This window comes from Podarcis liolepis (assembly GCF_965112155.1).
Source record: "Podarcis liolepis genome assembly, chromosome: 1".
Classification (NCBI taxonomy): Eukaryota; Metazoa; Chordata; class Lepidosauria; order Squamata; family Lacertidae; genus Podarcis; species Podarcis liolepis.
The window spans coordinates 18,232,228-18,248,917 of NC_139554.1; the positions used below are offsets into that span (position 1 = coordinate 18,232,228).

General features: G+C 43.1%; 1 protein-coding gene across 15 annotated transcripts in view; it reads left to right on the forward strand.

Annotated features, from left to right (window-relative positions):
* BCL11B (BCL11 transcription factor B) overlaps nt 1-16,690 on the forward strand; it is a 167,265-nt gene that overhangs the window by 77,220 nt on the left and 73,355 nt on the right. For 10 of the 15 annotated variants that reach the window (XM_083517474.1, XM_083517473.1, XM_083517476.1 and 7 more), the window contains exon 3: nt 2,803-3,009. The exons of the other annotated variants lie outside the window; for them this stretch is intronic. In XM_083517474.1, the coding sequence (XP_083373600.1) occupies nt 2,803-3,009 (207 nt within the window). The remainder of the gene's footprint in view (nt 1-2,802; nt 3,010-16,690) is intronic. 15 annotated transcript variants of the gene reach the window in all.

Here is a 16,690-nt window from a genome sequence, read left to right on the forward strand (position 1 = left end):
TGTATTCCATATTGTCCCGGGACCTCCTCCCTCTTCTTCTGTGTCTTTCGCAGACTTGTGGTAGATATGTTCCCAGAGTCTCCTTGCTTGTGTTCCACAGATGTCAGCTTTTGGTTGTTGCTTCCCAAGGTTACTTCCTCTTTTTCTTGTTGTTTAGTCTCTTCCACCTCTGTAGATATTGTTTCCCATTCAGCTGTGGATTCTTTCTCATTCAGGTCCTCAATACAAACAGCAGAGTTGCCTGTTCCCAAGGTCATAGTCACAAGTTGTTTATTCATGGCCAAGCTCTGCTCTTGTAAGATTCCCACCAATTGAAACATCCTTTCGATTTCCGCTAGTAACTTTCCTTCCACAGCCATTGTATCCATTGTAGTTTCACAGAATTCCCCCTAGGGGGAATCTGGTTACTTATTAGTCTTTTCTCCAACAGTCCTTTAACTTATTATTATTACTTTGTTTCCAACGATTTTGGCTCAATTATAACTCGTCTTAGTCCAGAGGAATCTTAGATGGCGATTTTTCCACTTTAAACCGCCCGTTTGACAGCTTTGACAGCTGTCAAACTCCGCAGCTCTTACACAGGCACAAAGGCAGGACGTTCCCGAGCCCGGGAGGGGGGGTTGTTTAAAACAAAAAGAAAGTTTCCAAAACTCCACTCTCCAGCCCAAAATTTCCTTTAGCTAAATCTTGAAAGATAATGTCCTTTTTAACTCACCCCACCAAGGGTAGGCTCTCCAGCTTAGCTCTTATGTCGTTGCTTATATCGTCTGCAGGGGGGGGGTGCGGACTTCCTTTTAGCACACCCCCCGGTCGTCTCCAATTCAAGGTAAAACTTTTTTTAAAGTCCCAATCTGTCTTACTCACGGGTGATTCTTTCAGTCCAAATTTTCAAGGAAGGAAGTCAGCGCTCTCTGGTCATGGCTCGCGGCTTCGCTCCACCGAGGTAGCGATCGACTCTCAGTGCCACGCCACCCCCGTATCCTCTCCGCAGCCTTTAAAAAGGCTCTTCGTGAATCAGGGGGGGCGCTTAAGGCACCCGCCGAGTCTTCAGTCCGCAGGCTTCCGCGCCTGCGGTTTCTAAGGGTCCCCGCGTCGCCGGCGCGGCAAAGACCCGTCCTCGGTAGAGCCGATTCCCTCCGCAGCTCGGAGGGAATCCGCCATTTCCAGATCGCGTCAACCCGGAAGTCCTCAAGGATTCCTGACATCTCTGGAGGGTTTTCTGGTTGACATGACATACTCTCCTATTGACTCCCTGGCCTTGCTATGGAATGGCGAGATGGAGAGGGTCTTCAGTGCGGTTGCTTCTAATTGTATTCTCCGTCACTGTACCAAATGATCAACTGCTTGCTTTTCCTGAGGTGCTTCAGCCAATGAAACAGGCAGGATGATGGCTGGAATGCAGGCGGCTCAAGTCTTGTAGCAAGACCAGCTCGGGGACCAGCTTTGGTTGTTGTGGCCTGAGGATGTGGACAAGATACTTCAAGGGGTTTGCCCAGATTCATGCCTTCTTGATCTTTTTCTGTCCTGCCTAATAATATTGAGCTGTAGGGAATGCGGCAAGAATATATAATATAACACTGGTTCTATATGAACTGCACTGGCTGCCTATCTGTTACTGGGCCCAATTCAAGGCCCAATTCATCCCTTTTTCTGATGTCAACTTATAATTTTGCAATAAGAGCACAGTCCCATAACTAATTGGGCCAGTCCTTTAATGGGGGTAGCTTAAGTGACTTCCTTTTTTTGGCAGAGCGGTTTAGAGTATTTTAAATTTTTCATGCAAACTGTTCCTGGATTTTCATAGAAACAGCAGTATATAAGATGGATGGATGAATAAGTAAGATGACATTCTTGTGCAGCTATTTAGTTTTTAGTATAGGTCTGACAAACAAAGCAAGTTAATGAACGTATGTTTCTACAAAACAACCGACTTGGTGTTCTTCTTCTTCTTTAAAATAAAAAGAAAAACACATACTTGATTGCTCTTCGGCATTTCTAGAAATGAAACATACATTTCTGAAGGCTGAGCTGACAGAAGCTGAATATAGCCAAACTCTAGACATAAATGTTCTTTCTGCTTATTGTAGATAGAGCTCCTCAACAAATATGGGCAACCTGTAAATGTAATGAACAGGTGGTAACCAGAGGTAGACTGAGATGGCAATATGTGTATATATAGCATAACCGTGGCTTGAGAGTTATAGAGGAAGGGAAGAAGATATCGTAAGAACTAAGGACAATGGGTGAGATCTAACTGTGGTCTCCTGCCAGCAGAAAATAATTCTTCTGGCGCATCAGCATGTCTCCTTCCTTGCCTCTTTCCTGCAGACCTCATGAACCCCCAAAATACTCTGCAGTGGGTTGGGGTGGACCCTTTGTAGCAGATATACTTGATGATGTGGAGAGGAAAGAGGAGTCCTGTTACACAGGTGGAAGTTCATCTGTGCTGTGTTACATATCACCCCGTTCATTTATTTTGATTTATAGTCTCCTCCGTCATGAAGGTTTATGGCAAGTAAGAAGAGCACCCTCCCAGCAAACAAAAATCCAAAAAAATGGCATTGCCTTGATAAGAGGCACTAAGTATGATTTTTCGAAACCTCTCTTCTTGCCTCCCTTTGAATGACCACAGGCACCAGTTTCCCTTGAGCTTCCCCCCCAGCCCTTATGTACGTCTCTGCGCCTTAAGCAAACGTGCGCCGTGAAATAAAGCACAGCAGCTGCGCATCGCTCCTGCTGTACACCCTCTTTCCCTTCAGACGTAGGTACCACTGACAGATTTCTCTATTGTTTTCTCCTCAGGGCCGTCCAGGCCTGCAAAGCTGCCGGCGGCCTCCATAACTGCCTCCTCCCACCCTCACACATCGGTGATCGCAACACCACCTCTCCACCGTGCTCTGACCTCATTCCCGCCCTGCCTGAGCCTGCCCTGCTGCGGGGAGCGCGCAGTCTCAGTTGGCGGGTCTCAGACTGAGACTGGCACATTTGGATGTCATTGTCAGTTGTCAGGTAATAGAAAACCCTTTTATTGTCGCTATGTGAAGGTCAGCTGCCAACGCAATGTCCTCTTTAGTTATGGGAGCGCCAGTTCCGTTTGGATGTGTAAGGACACGGGTAGCAGCACACTGTATGAAAACAACTCCTGGCCATTTCTATGGCAGGAGTTAAAATTCACTTGTAATTTTTATTTTTGGGGGGGCTGCGGTCTAGCCGACCTCAGACGTTGCCACAGGTCTGTTGTTGCTGGTTTGTTTATGTCAAGTTGGGAACTAACGTCTTGAGAATCCTCACACAAATGTGATACTCCGACACCAAGATTTTATCTCTCTGGGCTGTTTACTTTTAAGCTTAATTGGATAACATTTAGCATCTGAGGTCTTTCTTCCTAATGATTTGTGTTAAAGGCTTTCCTCAGATCTCAGAGGCACATGGCATACTTATGGTCCACACACTTTTTCTTCACTGCTTTTTTTTTTTTTAGCCTCTCATTAATTTCTTCCTTGTTTCATCAGTGCAAAGCAAAAACAACCTGGACATAGCAGACTGTACATACTAAAAGGCTACTAAAAGATGCTCCCCAAAAGTTCAGCCTAAACCCTACAGGTATTATGGGAGACAGTAGCTGTATGTGACCTGATGAAAGCCCCTCTCTCAGAATACTAGAGCCTAGAGCTCACCCAAGGAACCTGGATCCTGGGAGATTCAGGACTGCTGAAAGGAAATAGTTTTAACTCTGCGCAGAGTTGGGGGGAAAGCTGTGACGTTCGTTGTCACAAAATATGGCAATGGCTACCAAGTTGAAGGGCTTTAAAAAGAGATTAAACAGATCCACAGATGATAAGACTATCAGGAGCTACTAATCATGATGGGTATATATAGTACCTCCAGAATTAGAGGCAACATGTCTCTGAATACCAGTTGCTAGGGCATAACAGCAGGGAAGTGCTATTGCCTTGGATATCCAAGGTACGTTTGGTTGGCATTTCCTCAGTTCCTGAGGAAAAGTTGCCACTGCGGTAGATTCCTCCATTCTTCAACAATTTCACAAAACGGGTCAGATCTTAGAGTAACTTCTGAGTAGACTGTGAATTCCATTGCATCTTAACCATCTTTTTCTGTAGCTCGTAATAGTGGCTGTTTATACCAGTGCTGGAGAGCTTGCTCCAGTAGAGTCTTTCCAGATGATCAGGGTTTTTTTAATTTTTATTTTAATGAATTAATTTTTCTTTACAATTGTTCACAGTATAAACAATAACAAAACAATACCCCATCTCACCCACAACTTTTCCCATGTGCTAATGAGAAACGTATAACCAAAAGAGGGAAAGGAATAAGAAGCAATAAAGTGTGTATGAAGAGGCAGAAAAAAAGAAAGGAGATAAAGAAGGAGAGATGAAGAGAGAAAGGACTAAGAGGTAGGGCAGTGGAGAACAAATGGGGTGGAAGTACATGAGATTTAGTACAGAAGCAAATCCAGAAAATTCTGGTTTTTTGTTTTTTGTTTAGTAATTTTCAGGAATCTCCGATTATGAGACATTGTCCTACTGCAGTAAATTCTCATTTGTTGCATTCAGCCCAGACACATTCACTAAGATGCTTATTGTTTCTATACATCATATATCTTTATATAGGACATGACACTTTGCAATGTATAAAAGGAGAAGTCCCTGTACTGTGGAATTTACAATCTAAAACTTCTGTTGGGTTGTTTTTCCCCATTTTGCACCTGGGAAAAGTCTAGTCTTCCTTCAGGTAGTATGTCGGTTGCGATGGTTGTCGTCCTGGGGAAGGTGGTTGTCTAAGTTACATTGTGATACGTATCCATGGAAGATAAGTCATACGAGTGGCGTGATTTCTGCTCCATATATGAGAAATTGTGTGGCGCATGTTTGGTTGGGTCAAAAGTGACGATGAAGCTAGCTCTCTGGTTTGAATCCATCCCTCGTTTGAAGGCTTATTTTCATCAGTCCGATGGGATACTGACAAACTGGATGTGACCTCATAATGTGTGCGTCATGACCTTCATAAAATACACAATAACTTCCACACAAATTTCCATCTTTTTAACATATGAATCCATGCTGCTGCTGTTTTATTATGTCATCACTGTGCATGGAACTTTAGAATAATAATCCAGAGACAACCCTTCATCGAGGAGCTTACAGTCCAAATCAAACCAAATTCAATAATAATAATAATAATAATAATAATAATAATAATAATAATAATAATTTATACCCCACCCATCTGGTTTGGTTTTCCTAGGCGCTCTGGGTGGCTTCCAGCAAAATATAAAAAAATAATAAAATGTCAATCATTAAAAACCTCCTGATACAGGACTGCCTTCAGATGTCTTCAAAAAGTCAGAGAGTTCTTTATTTCCTTAACATCTGATGGGAGGGCGTTCCACAGGGAGGGCGCCACTGCCGAGAAGGCCCTCTGCCTGGTTCCCTGTAACTTCACTTCTTGCAGTGATGGAACCATCATTCGGCCCTTGGAGCTGGACCTCAGTGTCCAGGCCGAATGATGGGGTGGAGATGCTCCTTCAAGTATACTGGGCCAAGGACCAGTAACTGAATAGGTGGAGGGGAGGGAGGCAGAGTTAATAATAAATGAATACGAACCAGTGCATTCAAGCTACAAGAAAGGATATTCCCACTAAACATCAGGATGAACCTTTTGACAGTAAGAGCTGTTTGACAGTGGAATGGACTCCCTTGGAAGGTTGTGGACTCTTTTCATTGGAGGCTTTGAAGCAGAGGTTGGATGGCCATCTGTCATGGATGCTTTAGTTGAGATTCCTGCATTGCAGGGGGTTGGACTAGCATGGTAAGAACAATACTTGAAGAGCTTTCGACTCCCTTCACTTCCTTCTTCCTCCCCTCTCCTCTAGTGCAGCCAGTTCGGAAGCTTTTGCTACTGGTTTGCGCTAAGCACAGTTTAGTGGCTTCAAGCCAGTGGCGTAATCCAAACCTCAAGGTAGTTTGTGCCTAGTTAAGATTAAGTACAGTTTGTCACGTCTGGACATAACAAGCCGTGGTTAATGTAAACCTGAAGCAAAAGCTTATGCATTCCTCCTTGTGGCCATGGTGAAGAGGGAATGCAGGGTCTGAGACTTGGCATCAAAATACTAAGACACAGTTTAGTGTGTCCAGACTGTGCCATTGAGATATGAAAAAGAGATAGTAGATAAAGTGAAGGAGTGTAGATCTTTAACACTATGAATTTATGTTACTGCACAGGGGGAAAGGGGGGGGGGTTATAGTTCAGTAGTAGAGCCTGTACTTAGCATCCAGAAGATTTATTCGATTGCAATTTATTGTAAAATAAATAAACCTGCTGTCCCGGCTTCAACGGAGATGCTTTAAAGCAGCTCACAAAACAAAATAACAACGATCCAGTAATGAAAATCTAATAAATTAAAACAACAACAGCATTTAAGCACACCCACACCCTCCAAAGAGAGCCAGACTTTAAACACATGGTAATCTAAGCAACAGTAAAATCATAAAAACTTGGGGATGAAAAAATATCTTCAGATGCTTGCAGAACACAAACAAAGAAGAGAGTTGCCTATATGAGGCACTGCATTGCTTCCAAACGCATCTCAGAAGGCAATGACATTGACATGAGGAACCCATTAGTTGATCTGAAAAGATGGGAGGGTTCACATGAGAGGAAACAGCCCTTCAAGTAGCTTGGTTCCAAACCAGTATGGGTTTTTGAGGTAATAGCCACCACCTTGAATAGCACTGAGAAACAGACCAGGAGCTAGCACAGCTGGATTCAGTAAGGATCCGAGATCCAATCCTTGCAGGGCCCTGGCATCGGTGGTTGGCATGGTCAGGTATCTGCTGAGGACCCAAACTTCAGCAGAAGGCCCACTGTGACAAGGGCTCCTCTTCACCATGGCAACCTGCTTGATCACCTTGGCCTAGACAGTGGCGGTGGGAATAGTAAGGAGAAGGAGGAGCAACAGAAGCGACTGCCTGCTTACTGATGATCTCTCTTCCTAGCAAAGAAGCAGGTGATAGCAATGATGAGAAAGATGAGCAACAAGGAGGTGACTCCATGAGGGAGGGAGGCCTGTGGATGGTGTGCTGCTGAAGGGCACACAAGAACCAGGAGCCGTCTCCCACTGTTCCTTTGGGCATCGCAGCCAATTGGAATACACAGTACTATTTTATATATTTAATGACTTGCAGGCTGTTCTTCAGGCAAAACAACAACAAAACTTCCCATAGTGTTGGCAAACTTTATCCACAAACAGTACCAGGATAGAGCAGTTGTCTTGAGTCCATAGGAGAGAGCTTTCTATGTTCCCATGGCCATGGTCTGAATGACGGGAGAGGTGGAGGACTTTAAGTGACAGAAAGTTCTGGAAACAAAGGAGTTGACTAGTGGAGGCAAGAGCTGTTTTCCATGGTTTGTCCCACCCCACCGACTTAGTATATGAGCCTTGCAATGACGAATTCAACGTTTCTCCTACAGATACTTTATTCCGTCAGCATTTATTTGGCATAACATAGACGCGAGGAGTCTCTCCCGTATAGGAGATGTAGCAAGCCAGTGTGCTACCCTGTTTGCTCACTTCTTCTAAGACAAACATGCAGCAATAATGGAGAGAGTAAAACTAAGAATAGATAAGGAAAGAGTAACTCAATAAAGCACACAGAAGCAGGGGACGTATGCATTTTGCATTCCTTCACTTCCTACTCTGCCGGTCGTGCACTGTTAGTTTTTTGGACTGATCTTATTTGCTGAACAAGTTGTGCCAGTTTTAAGTGGGGGGAATCGACCTGGTATCATGGCTTCCTGTAGTTACTGCTGTAATCTGCAGCACTTAGAGAATACGTTAATATCAAAGCACACACTAAACATTTATGACAGTAGTTGGTCAAGTTTTGTTTGAAATAAAACATCTTCTTCCCCCCACCCACCATTGGAGAGGAGGTTATTAGCCCCTTATTGTCTCATTCAGTGGAGAAAACAGAAGAAATCAGGTGACATTTGAAGCATGCTGCGGTGAAGAGGGTTGTTTTACGGGTAGTCAAAATTAGAAGAAGCTGATTTGCATGGGATTTGTAAGGAAGGTGATAGTGAGGACTCCAGTGATAAGAAGTGTGCAGTTTTCCTTTAGCATTAGAGATTGGTCTGAGAGGGAAAGTTTCACCAAATTCTCAATCCCAGCATTTCACTTTCCAGACCTCTCTACATTTGCCTTGCTTAGTTTATTTTTAAGTTGCTTTCTTCTGTTGTTAGAAATTTGTTTCTTCCTCTAAGCAAGGGTGGTTTTTCCCCAGCTCTTTTAGTAAAAATCATCATCATCATTTTAATTCGGAATGTCTTTAGTTCGGATTTGAAGCAAAACTAGAATGAATACAATATGTTGTTGTTGTTGTTGTTGTTGTTGTTGTTGTTGTTGTTGTTGTTGCCATTATAATAAGATTTTACCAAAAGTTGGAGGAATGAATCAACTTTTTAAAACACACACACACACCCATGACTATAAAATGTCAGTGTTCAAATCAACTTAAAAACAACACTCATACTTGGAAAAAAGAAAAGAAAAGAAATCTTGCAGCTTTGGCCTGGACGATGGCATAGCACCTTTGCTGTTCAGAATTGGCATGGACAGGGAGCTGTTAAGAGAATGGCCTTAGATGCTGAAACTGCGGGAAACGGAGCTTTTGAGCAGTTTTGCAATTTACAGTAAACATTCTGCATTCCTGGCTGCCTGGGGATGTTCGGAGGCTGAAACATAAAACCTGCCATTGATAATACATCCTATTACTATTTCTGCATGGTGTTTTCTATTTGCAGCCTGATCCTGAGTCTTGCTGCCCTGACTGTTACACTAGCTTAGTGTCACAATCCATGACTTCTCATCTCATCTTAGGCACATATATGCAGATTTTAGTCTATTAAGCCTACAGTCCTGTACCCACTCCAATGAACTCAGTGGGGCTCACTTCTGAACATAGACATACACTATTAGTTGTGCAAGCAAGATTGTCCCATGACCACGACTCTTTTTGAGCTTCAGAAATTGCAGGAGCAATCACAAGACAGTTGTTCCCTATTATAAACTGACCTCCTTAGTCTTTCTTTTTCTTTCTTTCTAATGCTAGTTCGGTTTTCTGACAGGCTTTGAATTCTATATAAAGCCATCATAGGGAACAGACTTTTGCAAGATGGGCCCACTCCCTAAAATATTGCTTTTAAATATCTACAGACGTCTCTGTTGCCATGTCCTTTTTTGCCTCCAAGGAGAGGCTTCTGCCTGCTGAATTGGATTCTCCCACTGAAACATGTTTAGTGTCTGTTTAATTAGAAGCTGGAAGGGAGTTGCAAAATTCACAGGCTTGTGGTGCATGGATCAAAACCAACACATTGCTCCTTTTTCTGATTAACTTGCTATGAATCCTTTAAAAAAAAATAAAGGGGGAAAAAACGTATAAAAAGTTGGAAGTAGTTCTGAGGTTTTAACTTTGATGAAGACAACTAAACCTAGAAATGTTTACAGACATCCACACTAATAGGTAGGAAGGACACACATATTTTTGTGCACCCGGACTAGCAAAGTACAAGGCATCTAGTTTTTTCTCATTTATATCTCATTGCCCATATGCCTAGCAAATATCACTGATGTAGAAAAATGAATCTATTGCTATCCCTTCCTCCCCAAACACGTTATTCCTTGGTGCTTTCCATTGGTGGCTCGTAATGTGTGTGTGTGTGTGTGTGTATTGCCCTTTTCTATAAGCTCAGAAAACCACACACCAGTCGGATGGAAATATGTTTATTCCATGGGGTTCAAAATTTAATAATAAAGGTTACTGTTTTACGTTCCTAAAACTATCTGCCATTTTTGGAATTTTGTACAGATGTATTCATTTACCCACAATAGCTGTTTTCCCCATTCCAGGGAAGGAAGCAGATCTGCACTTCCTCTAGATTTCCTTCCTCCATTGCAGTGAATGTAGCGTCCCATATGCACATAGCTGAACATATGTGGTTGAGTTACGCCAAGGCAGACCATTGGCTCATCTAGCATAGTATTGGCCAGGGAGCTTTATTTATACACTGGAGAGCTGGGGATTGGGGTAAGAGAATTTGGAGGTTATTGAACTTGAATGTGGCATTGAACTGTGTTGCAGATGGTGTGTTACTAGCTGAGTTGATTAGAATCATAGGAAGCAAACTTAGACCATTGGTTCTGTATTGTCTACAGTGACTGGCGGGATTTCAGATAGGGGACATTCCCAACCCTACCTGGAAATGATCTAACCTGGAACCATGTGTATGCATGAACTGCCACTGAGCTACGGCATTTCCCCTGGACCAGTTCTTTGGTCAATGGTTGCATCCATACCTATGTGCATGGGGACATTCTTATACAGTGGTGGCAAGCACCTACTTGGCCTGGACATGGTGACAGGCCAAGGCCCCCATCTCCTCTCCCCAGTGGCTTCTTCCTCACTTCTTCCTTACATTGCCTGGTCTGACTATAACATTTATATGTCACATTTTTGCCAATGCATTCAGGACAGAATACAGTGTAAAACACTGGTGTACGATCTGAACAGAGATCACACAAAGTAGAAAAGATACAGAAAGGAAAGGAGAAAATAAGTCAATTCAGGTATCCTAGAGAAAAACAACTCTATTTTAATTTTTAAGTCTCTGGTCTGTCTGCTGTGTGTTTTTGTAGCATCCTCCCGGGGGGCCAGATTTGGTCCCGATTACTGTTCTAGCTGCTGATTCCTATTCTTTGCAAGGGAAAAATGCAACAGAAAATAGCCTTATGCAAGTGGGGGAAATGAGGAGTAGCTTTTCATGTGGGTGTTTAGGACTTTGTCTTTAGTTTCCGCTACAAACCAGTTTTTTTTTACCAATATAGACCTTTGCTCAGAGCTCAATGAAACCCATGAATTTTGCCTTAGATATTAAGAAGCAGTAAAAGAAAATGAAAAAGCCAAACAGATTCTGAATACAAAAGATGGAAAGAAATCACAAATTCTGCATATTTAAAAACAGCGAGTGGCCATTGACATGCATGATTAATGGAGAAGGTGGTGGAAGTTCAAGCTTCGCTGAGGAACACACAGAGGCCCGAGCTCTCAGAGTTTAAAACAATATATCTCAAATACAAGGAGCTTGGCTGCATTAGTCATTAAGGTGTTCTAAAAATTACTGAGCGATCTTGTAAAGTTAACATCAGTTTGTCTGTACCGCCTTCTGTTCACTGAATTCCTTAGCCAGCCTGGTGTGTTCTTGCCATTGTTTTAAAGGTAAAAGGATTACCTGTAAGTAAAACAATGGGATTGAATTTAGTATGTGTGTTTAATATATACACATATATTAATATATAATTTTTCTCCTCTTCAATTATATCCTTATATTCATTTTTGTGTGTGTGGCGTTTTTACTCCCGAGTCAGCCAATGAGAATCCCTAGATCAGACCACCCTCGCTGTGAAAAAAAAGGGAAAAGAAAAGAAAAGAGCCTGATACAATTAATACAGTCTGTCTAGAAAGCAGCATTATTTCAGAAACGTTTATGTTAATGATATGGTATGTGTTCTGCACATTTCATACTCAAACAAGAAGCAAGCTTTTGTTTCATTCCAGACTGGGTTTTATTAAAACTGGAGGATCAATGGGAAAACAAAACAGTAATCAGAGCGGGGAATGTAAACTCATCCAGTTTGAAAAAAGAAAGAAAGACGCGCCTCTTAACAATGCAATCCTGTGCACATCTACTCAGATATAAGTCCAGTTGAGTTCAGCAGCATTGCAAAGGTAAAGGGACCCCTGACCGTTAGGTCTAGTCGCGGATGTCTCTGGGGTTGCGGCGCTCATCTCGCTTTACTGACCGAGGGAGCCGGCGTACAGCTTCCGGGTCATGTGGCCAGCATGACTAAGCCGCTTCTGGCGAACCAGAGCAGCGCACGGAAACGCCATGTAGCTTCCCGCTGGAGCGGTACCTATTTATCTATTTCCACTTTGACGTGCTTCTAAACTGCTAGGTTGGCAGGAGCAGGGACCAAGCAATGGGAGCTCACCCCGTTGCCGGGATTCGAACCGCCGACCTTCTGATCGGCAAGCCCTAGGCTCCCAGGTAAATGCTTATAAGATTGCAGGCTTAAATGCTTATAAGATTTCAGGCTTAAACTTAACAAAGCTGCAGGAGAACGCCACAGGTCTTGCACCCATTCTCGCATCATGCCCAGTTGGATAGCAAAGCACACACCAAAATCAGGTTTAAAACACGCTGCCCCAGTCCTCCCACTTTGCCCAGTGCCCTAGCCCTTGCATGAGAAAATGGAGAGAGGAAACTGGGCTGCTCATGTACATGTGTCAGAGAGAGAGAGAGAGAGAGAGAGAGAGAGAGAGAGAGAGGTAACTACAGCGATCTATATTGACGCTACATATAAAATATACAATATTGGGGAAATGTGGCTTTCACCAGGGTGAAATTTGCTAAAGTTTGTGCTTGGGAGAAACCGCCCTATTAGCTGGCGTTACTTAATATTTATTGATTTGAATAAAATATTTACAGCATCTCACAGAATGGCATTTGTGCATGATAGTTACTTTAAAGCAAATATGCTTTACAAAAAAAAACCCACCCTGATTCAAACGTTATGTACAGAGTGTTGCATCTCTCAGTTTATTATAGGAAAGCAACCAGGAAAATATGGCTGAGTGTGTGGTTGTGTTTTGTATTTTTAGGCAACGATTGTAGATAGGAGTGTTTCAGAAACTACATGGAGAAACAAAGCGAGAGCACTGTAAATATTCGGAGAAAGCTAAGAATCCATTTGGGGGGTGGGTTTTCTCTTCCACCCACAGCCCCTGGTGCTATTAATCTAAGTTAAGGACTGCCTTTGTTCTAAAGAGACATTCAAATCGATGTAACTCGGTAAATCCTCATCATGTAGAGTTAAGAAGCAGCAGGGGTAACAGTATTTAAAGATGTTTAAAAGTGCATTCTTGCCACTTCTAAGCACCCAGTCCGTGTGTGTGTGTGTGTGTGTGTGTGTGAAATTGCAATATTAGCAGGTGGAAATAGATGGTATAATCTAAACACAAAGGGACCTAAGGTAACCAAGGATGTAGGAGCGACAATGGCTTCAACACTTAGAGAGTTAACTGGATTTTATTCTAATACCCAAGCCCAAGAGCCTGAACTCTTCAAACACTCCAAATGTAGAGCTAAATCAAAGAATTCTGTTTCAAATCCGTACAAGATGTTGCTGTTCTCTCCCCCCCTCCCTCCTCTGACAGGAGAAACATTTGGAAGTGTAGTTTCTTTCTTTCCCTTTCCTTCCTTCTTTCTTTCTTTTCTTTTCTTTTTTTTAATAGCTATCTTTAAAAGGAGTTTGGATGTTTAGCACAGCTGGTGCTCATTACATTATGCACTATCAATAAAATAGCATGTGTAATTAATTTTTAATGCGGTGCTCTATGCAGCGCTTTAAAGCAGTTACTGTATGGGGAGAGCTGACACTGGTCACCAGCGTCAGAAATATTAAAAGAGAAGGCTAGATTTTTGCATTTTTCAGAAGGTGTGGGAAAGAGACAGTAGCTGTCATCAGCTCGCTGTTCCTGGCCAAGCATAATCGCCTGGAATGCCTCTCTCTCTCTCTCTCTCTCTCTCTCTCTGTGTGTGTGTGTGTGTGTCTGTTTGGAAAAAAGAAAGTTGCTTAAATAATAACCCAAGCCAGCGTGACACAATACATGCAAGTTTTGCTCGGATGTGCAGGGCTAGCTGGAGACATTTTATTGCCGGAGGTGAAAGGTGAGATGGCAGCCCCCGCCCTCCCAGTTCCACACAGAGAAGCCAACTGGGTAGCCAGACAAATCTTATTTCAGCAAAGAGGATTGGATCCCTCCACCATACCTGAAAGCAGCAGGTTAGCTTGTGGGGTGCAGGATAGGCCTTTCAGAGCACACACAGCTCTGGTAATGGCTAGAGCAGGGACCCCCAACCTGCAACTGCAACCTGGCCTACAACTCCCATGATCCCTAGCTAACAGGTTAGGGATAATGGGAATTGTAGTCCAAAACATATGGAGGGCCGAAGGTTGGGGATGCCTGGGCTAGAGGGACTGTGACTTTTTTTGTATTGGATCAGATTGTTGTTATTAATGTTTCATGTTTTATTATGTTTTTATGTGTTGCAACCCAGCCAGGTGGGTGGGGCAATAATAATAATAATAATAATAATAATAATAATAATAATAATAATACAGTCATATCTCATGTTATGTTTGCTTCAGGTTGTGCGTTTTCAGGTTGCGTCCCGCGGCGACCCAGAAGTACCAGAAAGGGTTACTTCCGGGTTTTGCCACTCGCGCATGCGCAGACAAGTAAAATGACGTCACGCGCATGCGCAGAAGCTGCGAATTGCGAATTGCGACCTGCGCACGTGCAGATGCAGGTTGCATTCTTTTCAGGTTGCGTTTGCGAACGGGCCTCTGGAACGGATCCCGTTTGCAACCAGAGGTACCACTGTAATAATAATAATAATAATAATAATACACTGTAATAATAATAACAACAACAACAACAACAACAACAACAACAACAACAACAACAATAGGAAGTGGCCTGGGGAATTGCCACTGCTGCCCCCCTCTCCACATATTCACCACTGAATGTGGCTGTCATACTCTGCCCCCCCTGTGGATGTGGGGAACCTAGGTTCATACCCCTACTCAGTTGTAGTGCTGGCTTGGTGACATCTCACACTTGTTCTGAAAGACCACTTGGAGACCCTTGGAAATGAATGTAATGAGGCTTCTGGATACAGATGGTAACAGATTAATTGGCCTGGCTTTTAAAAAAAAACTGGTTCAGGCTCTGCTAAGGGAAGGTTTGGCTTAGGGAACTCTCAAAAGAGGTAAATAAAGCGCTGGATTGAGAAGAAAGTTAGTGCCCCCCGCTACACACACCACTGTCTGACCGATCTGAATTAAACCCCATTCACAGCTTGTAAATATCAAGCAAGGGAAAGCTCTGGGGAAAGACAAATTCGGTTGCAAGTCTAAAAGAAAACAAAAGGGGAAGAAGCTGGGTTCTCTCCAGGAAAATTGTGCAGAAATAATACAAGCCTTTGCCTTTTCTTGTGGCTTTTGGTTGGTTACACTCAAAATAAATACCAAAACTTCTTCGCTTCATATTTGGGGAGTGACACTAATTTGGAAGACCGAAGGCCAAAAGGAATGGAACAAGGCCTACATCCTTTGCTCTGATAATTGACCAAATCATAAACAAATCTATTTACACTTTGGGGTCCCCCCCGGCCATCTATATGGCGTGAATTGTAGTAGATGCCAGACTTTCCTGGAGACGAAAAGCAAAGGGGATTGCTAGGATTTAAATTAAAAAATGGGGAAGGGGGGTAATATGTCAGCAGGACATTTTTTCCCTAGAAGGGCTACTATTCCTTTTATAAAAGTTGCATAGGAAGCAGAAAATTCACCAGGTGTGGCATTTCTTACCACAGTTCTACAGTGGTGGGGGAAATGTACACCTGATATACCTATAGGTTTCCCCTCCCTGTTAAAAGTACAGAAGTCCTCTCAGGCCATGTAGTTGCCATTAGAGACGGGGGAGAGTTTTCATTCAAGTTTGCTTTTGCACTTTCCAAAACAGAACAAGAACTGAAACACAGCCGCCTTTCAAACTTTGCACATTTCTGAATTTTAGCAATGCATTCACACAGCCAAGTAATTGCATATAGTAGAGAAAACACCATCTAAAAATGTGTTCTATTACGGGAAATTGCTTTTCTGATGTGGGAACTAAGTGGTTACATTTCTCAGAGGAGCTCAGTCGGCAGGCCAGGGGCCGCTACTGAAAAGGCTTTGCTCCTTGCTGCAAATATCTTTACCTCCCATATTGAGGGGGAAGGGGACGATCCAAATATGTGAGTGGATGGCATCACATAGGGAGGCATGCTTTAAATATATATATGGGCCTTGATGGTTGCAATACCTAGCTCATTGGGGCTTGTTCTTGGGTAATCTTCACAAAAGCCCAAGCAGCATGTCTTTAAATATGGGTCTGCCCCACGTCCCATGTAGTGTGGGTGTGTGGGATCTGATTTCAGCAGCAAAAAGGGGAGGGGGTCCTAGACTGACCCTTGTCCTGGTCACTTCTCTCCTCTCTGGTCTTCACCAGGAAGGAAATTACCTCTGGGGAAATGCTTAACAGTGTCCAGCTGGATGCCCTCTTTGCTCTTGCAATTGGGCTCCCCACTTTTTCAGCCATCATCATGAGCAGTTTCAGCTTTAGTGGGAATTGTAAAACCGAGTAAAGCTCCTTTTGGATCGGGCTATAGCAGATGTAGGAAGAGGTAGGAAAAAATGCTGAAGCATATTTTCTAGCCAGTAGCCAGAGCAGGCGAACACGTAGGTAAGATGTGGTACATTTCCTTATTCAGAAACTGGGCAGGGATTTTCATCTTTCGCAGCAGCATCACCTTAGCAACAGGGTGAACTACCATGGATGATTTGTGTTGTAAAATCAGCCACGCTAACTTACTCCTACAACTCCTCAATTTCCCTAAATGCAGCCAGTCAGCTGAATGTCTCTTTGCAAACACTTCATAAAAAAGGGAAAGATTAAAAACAGAGAGGAGGAAGGCTTGTGTGAAAGAATAATCTGCTAGGAAATGA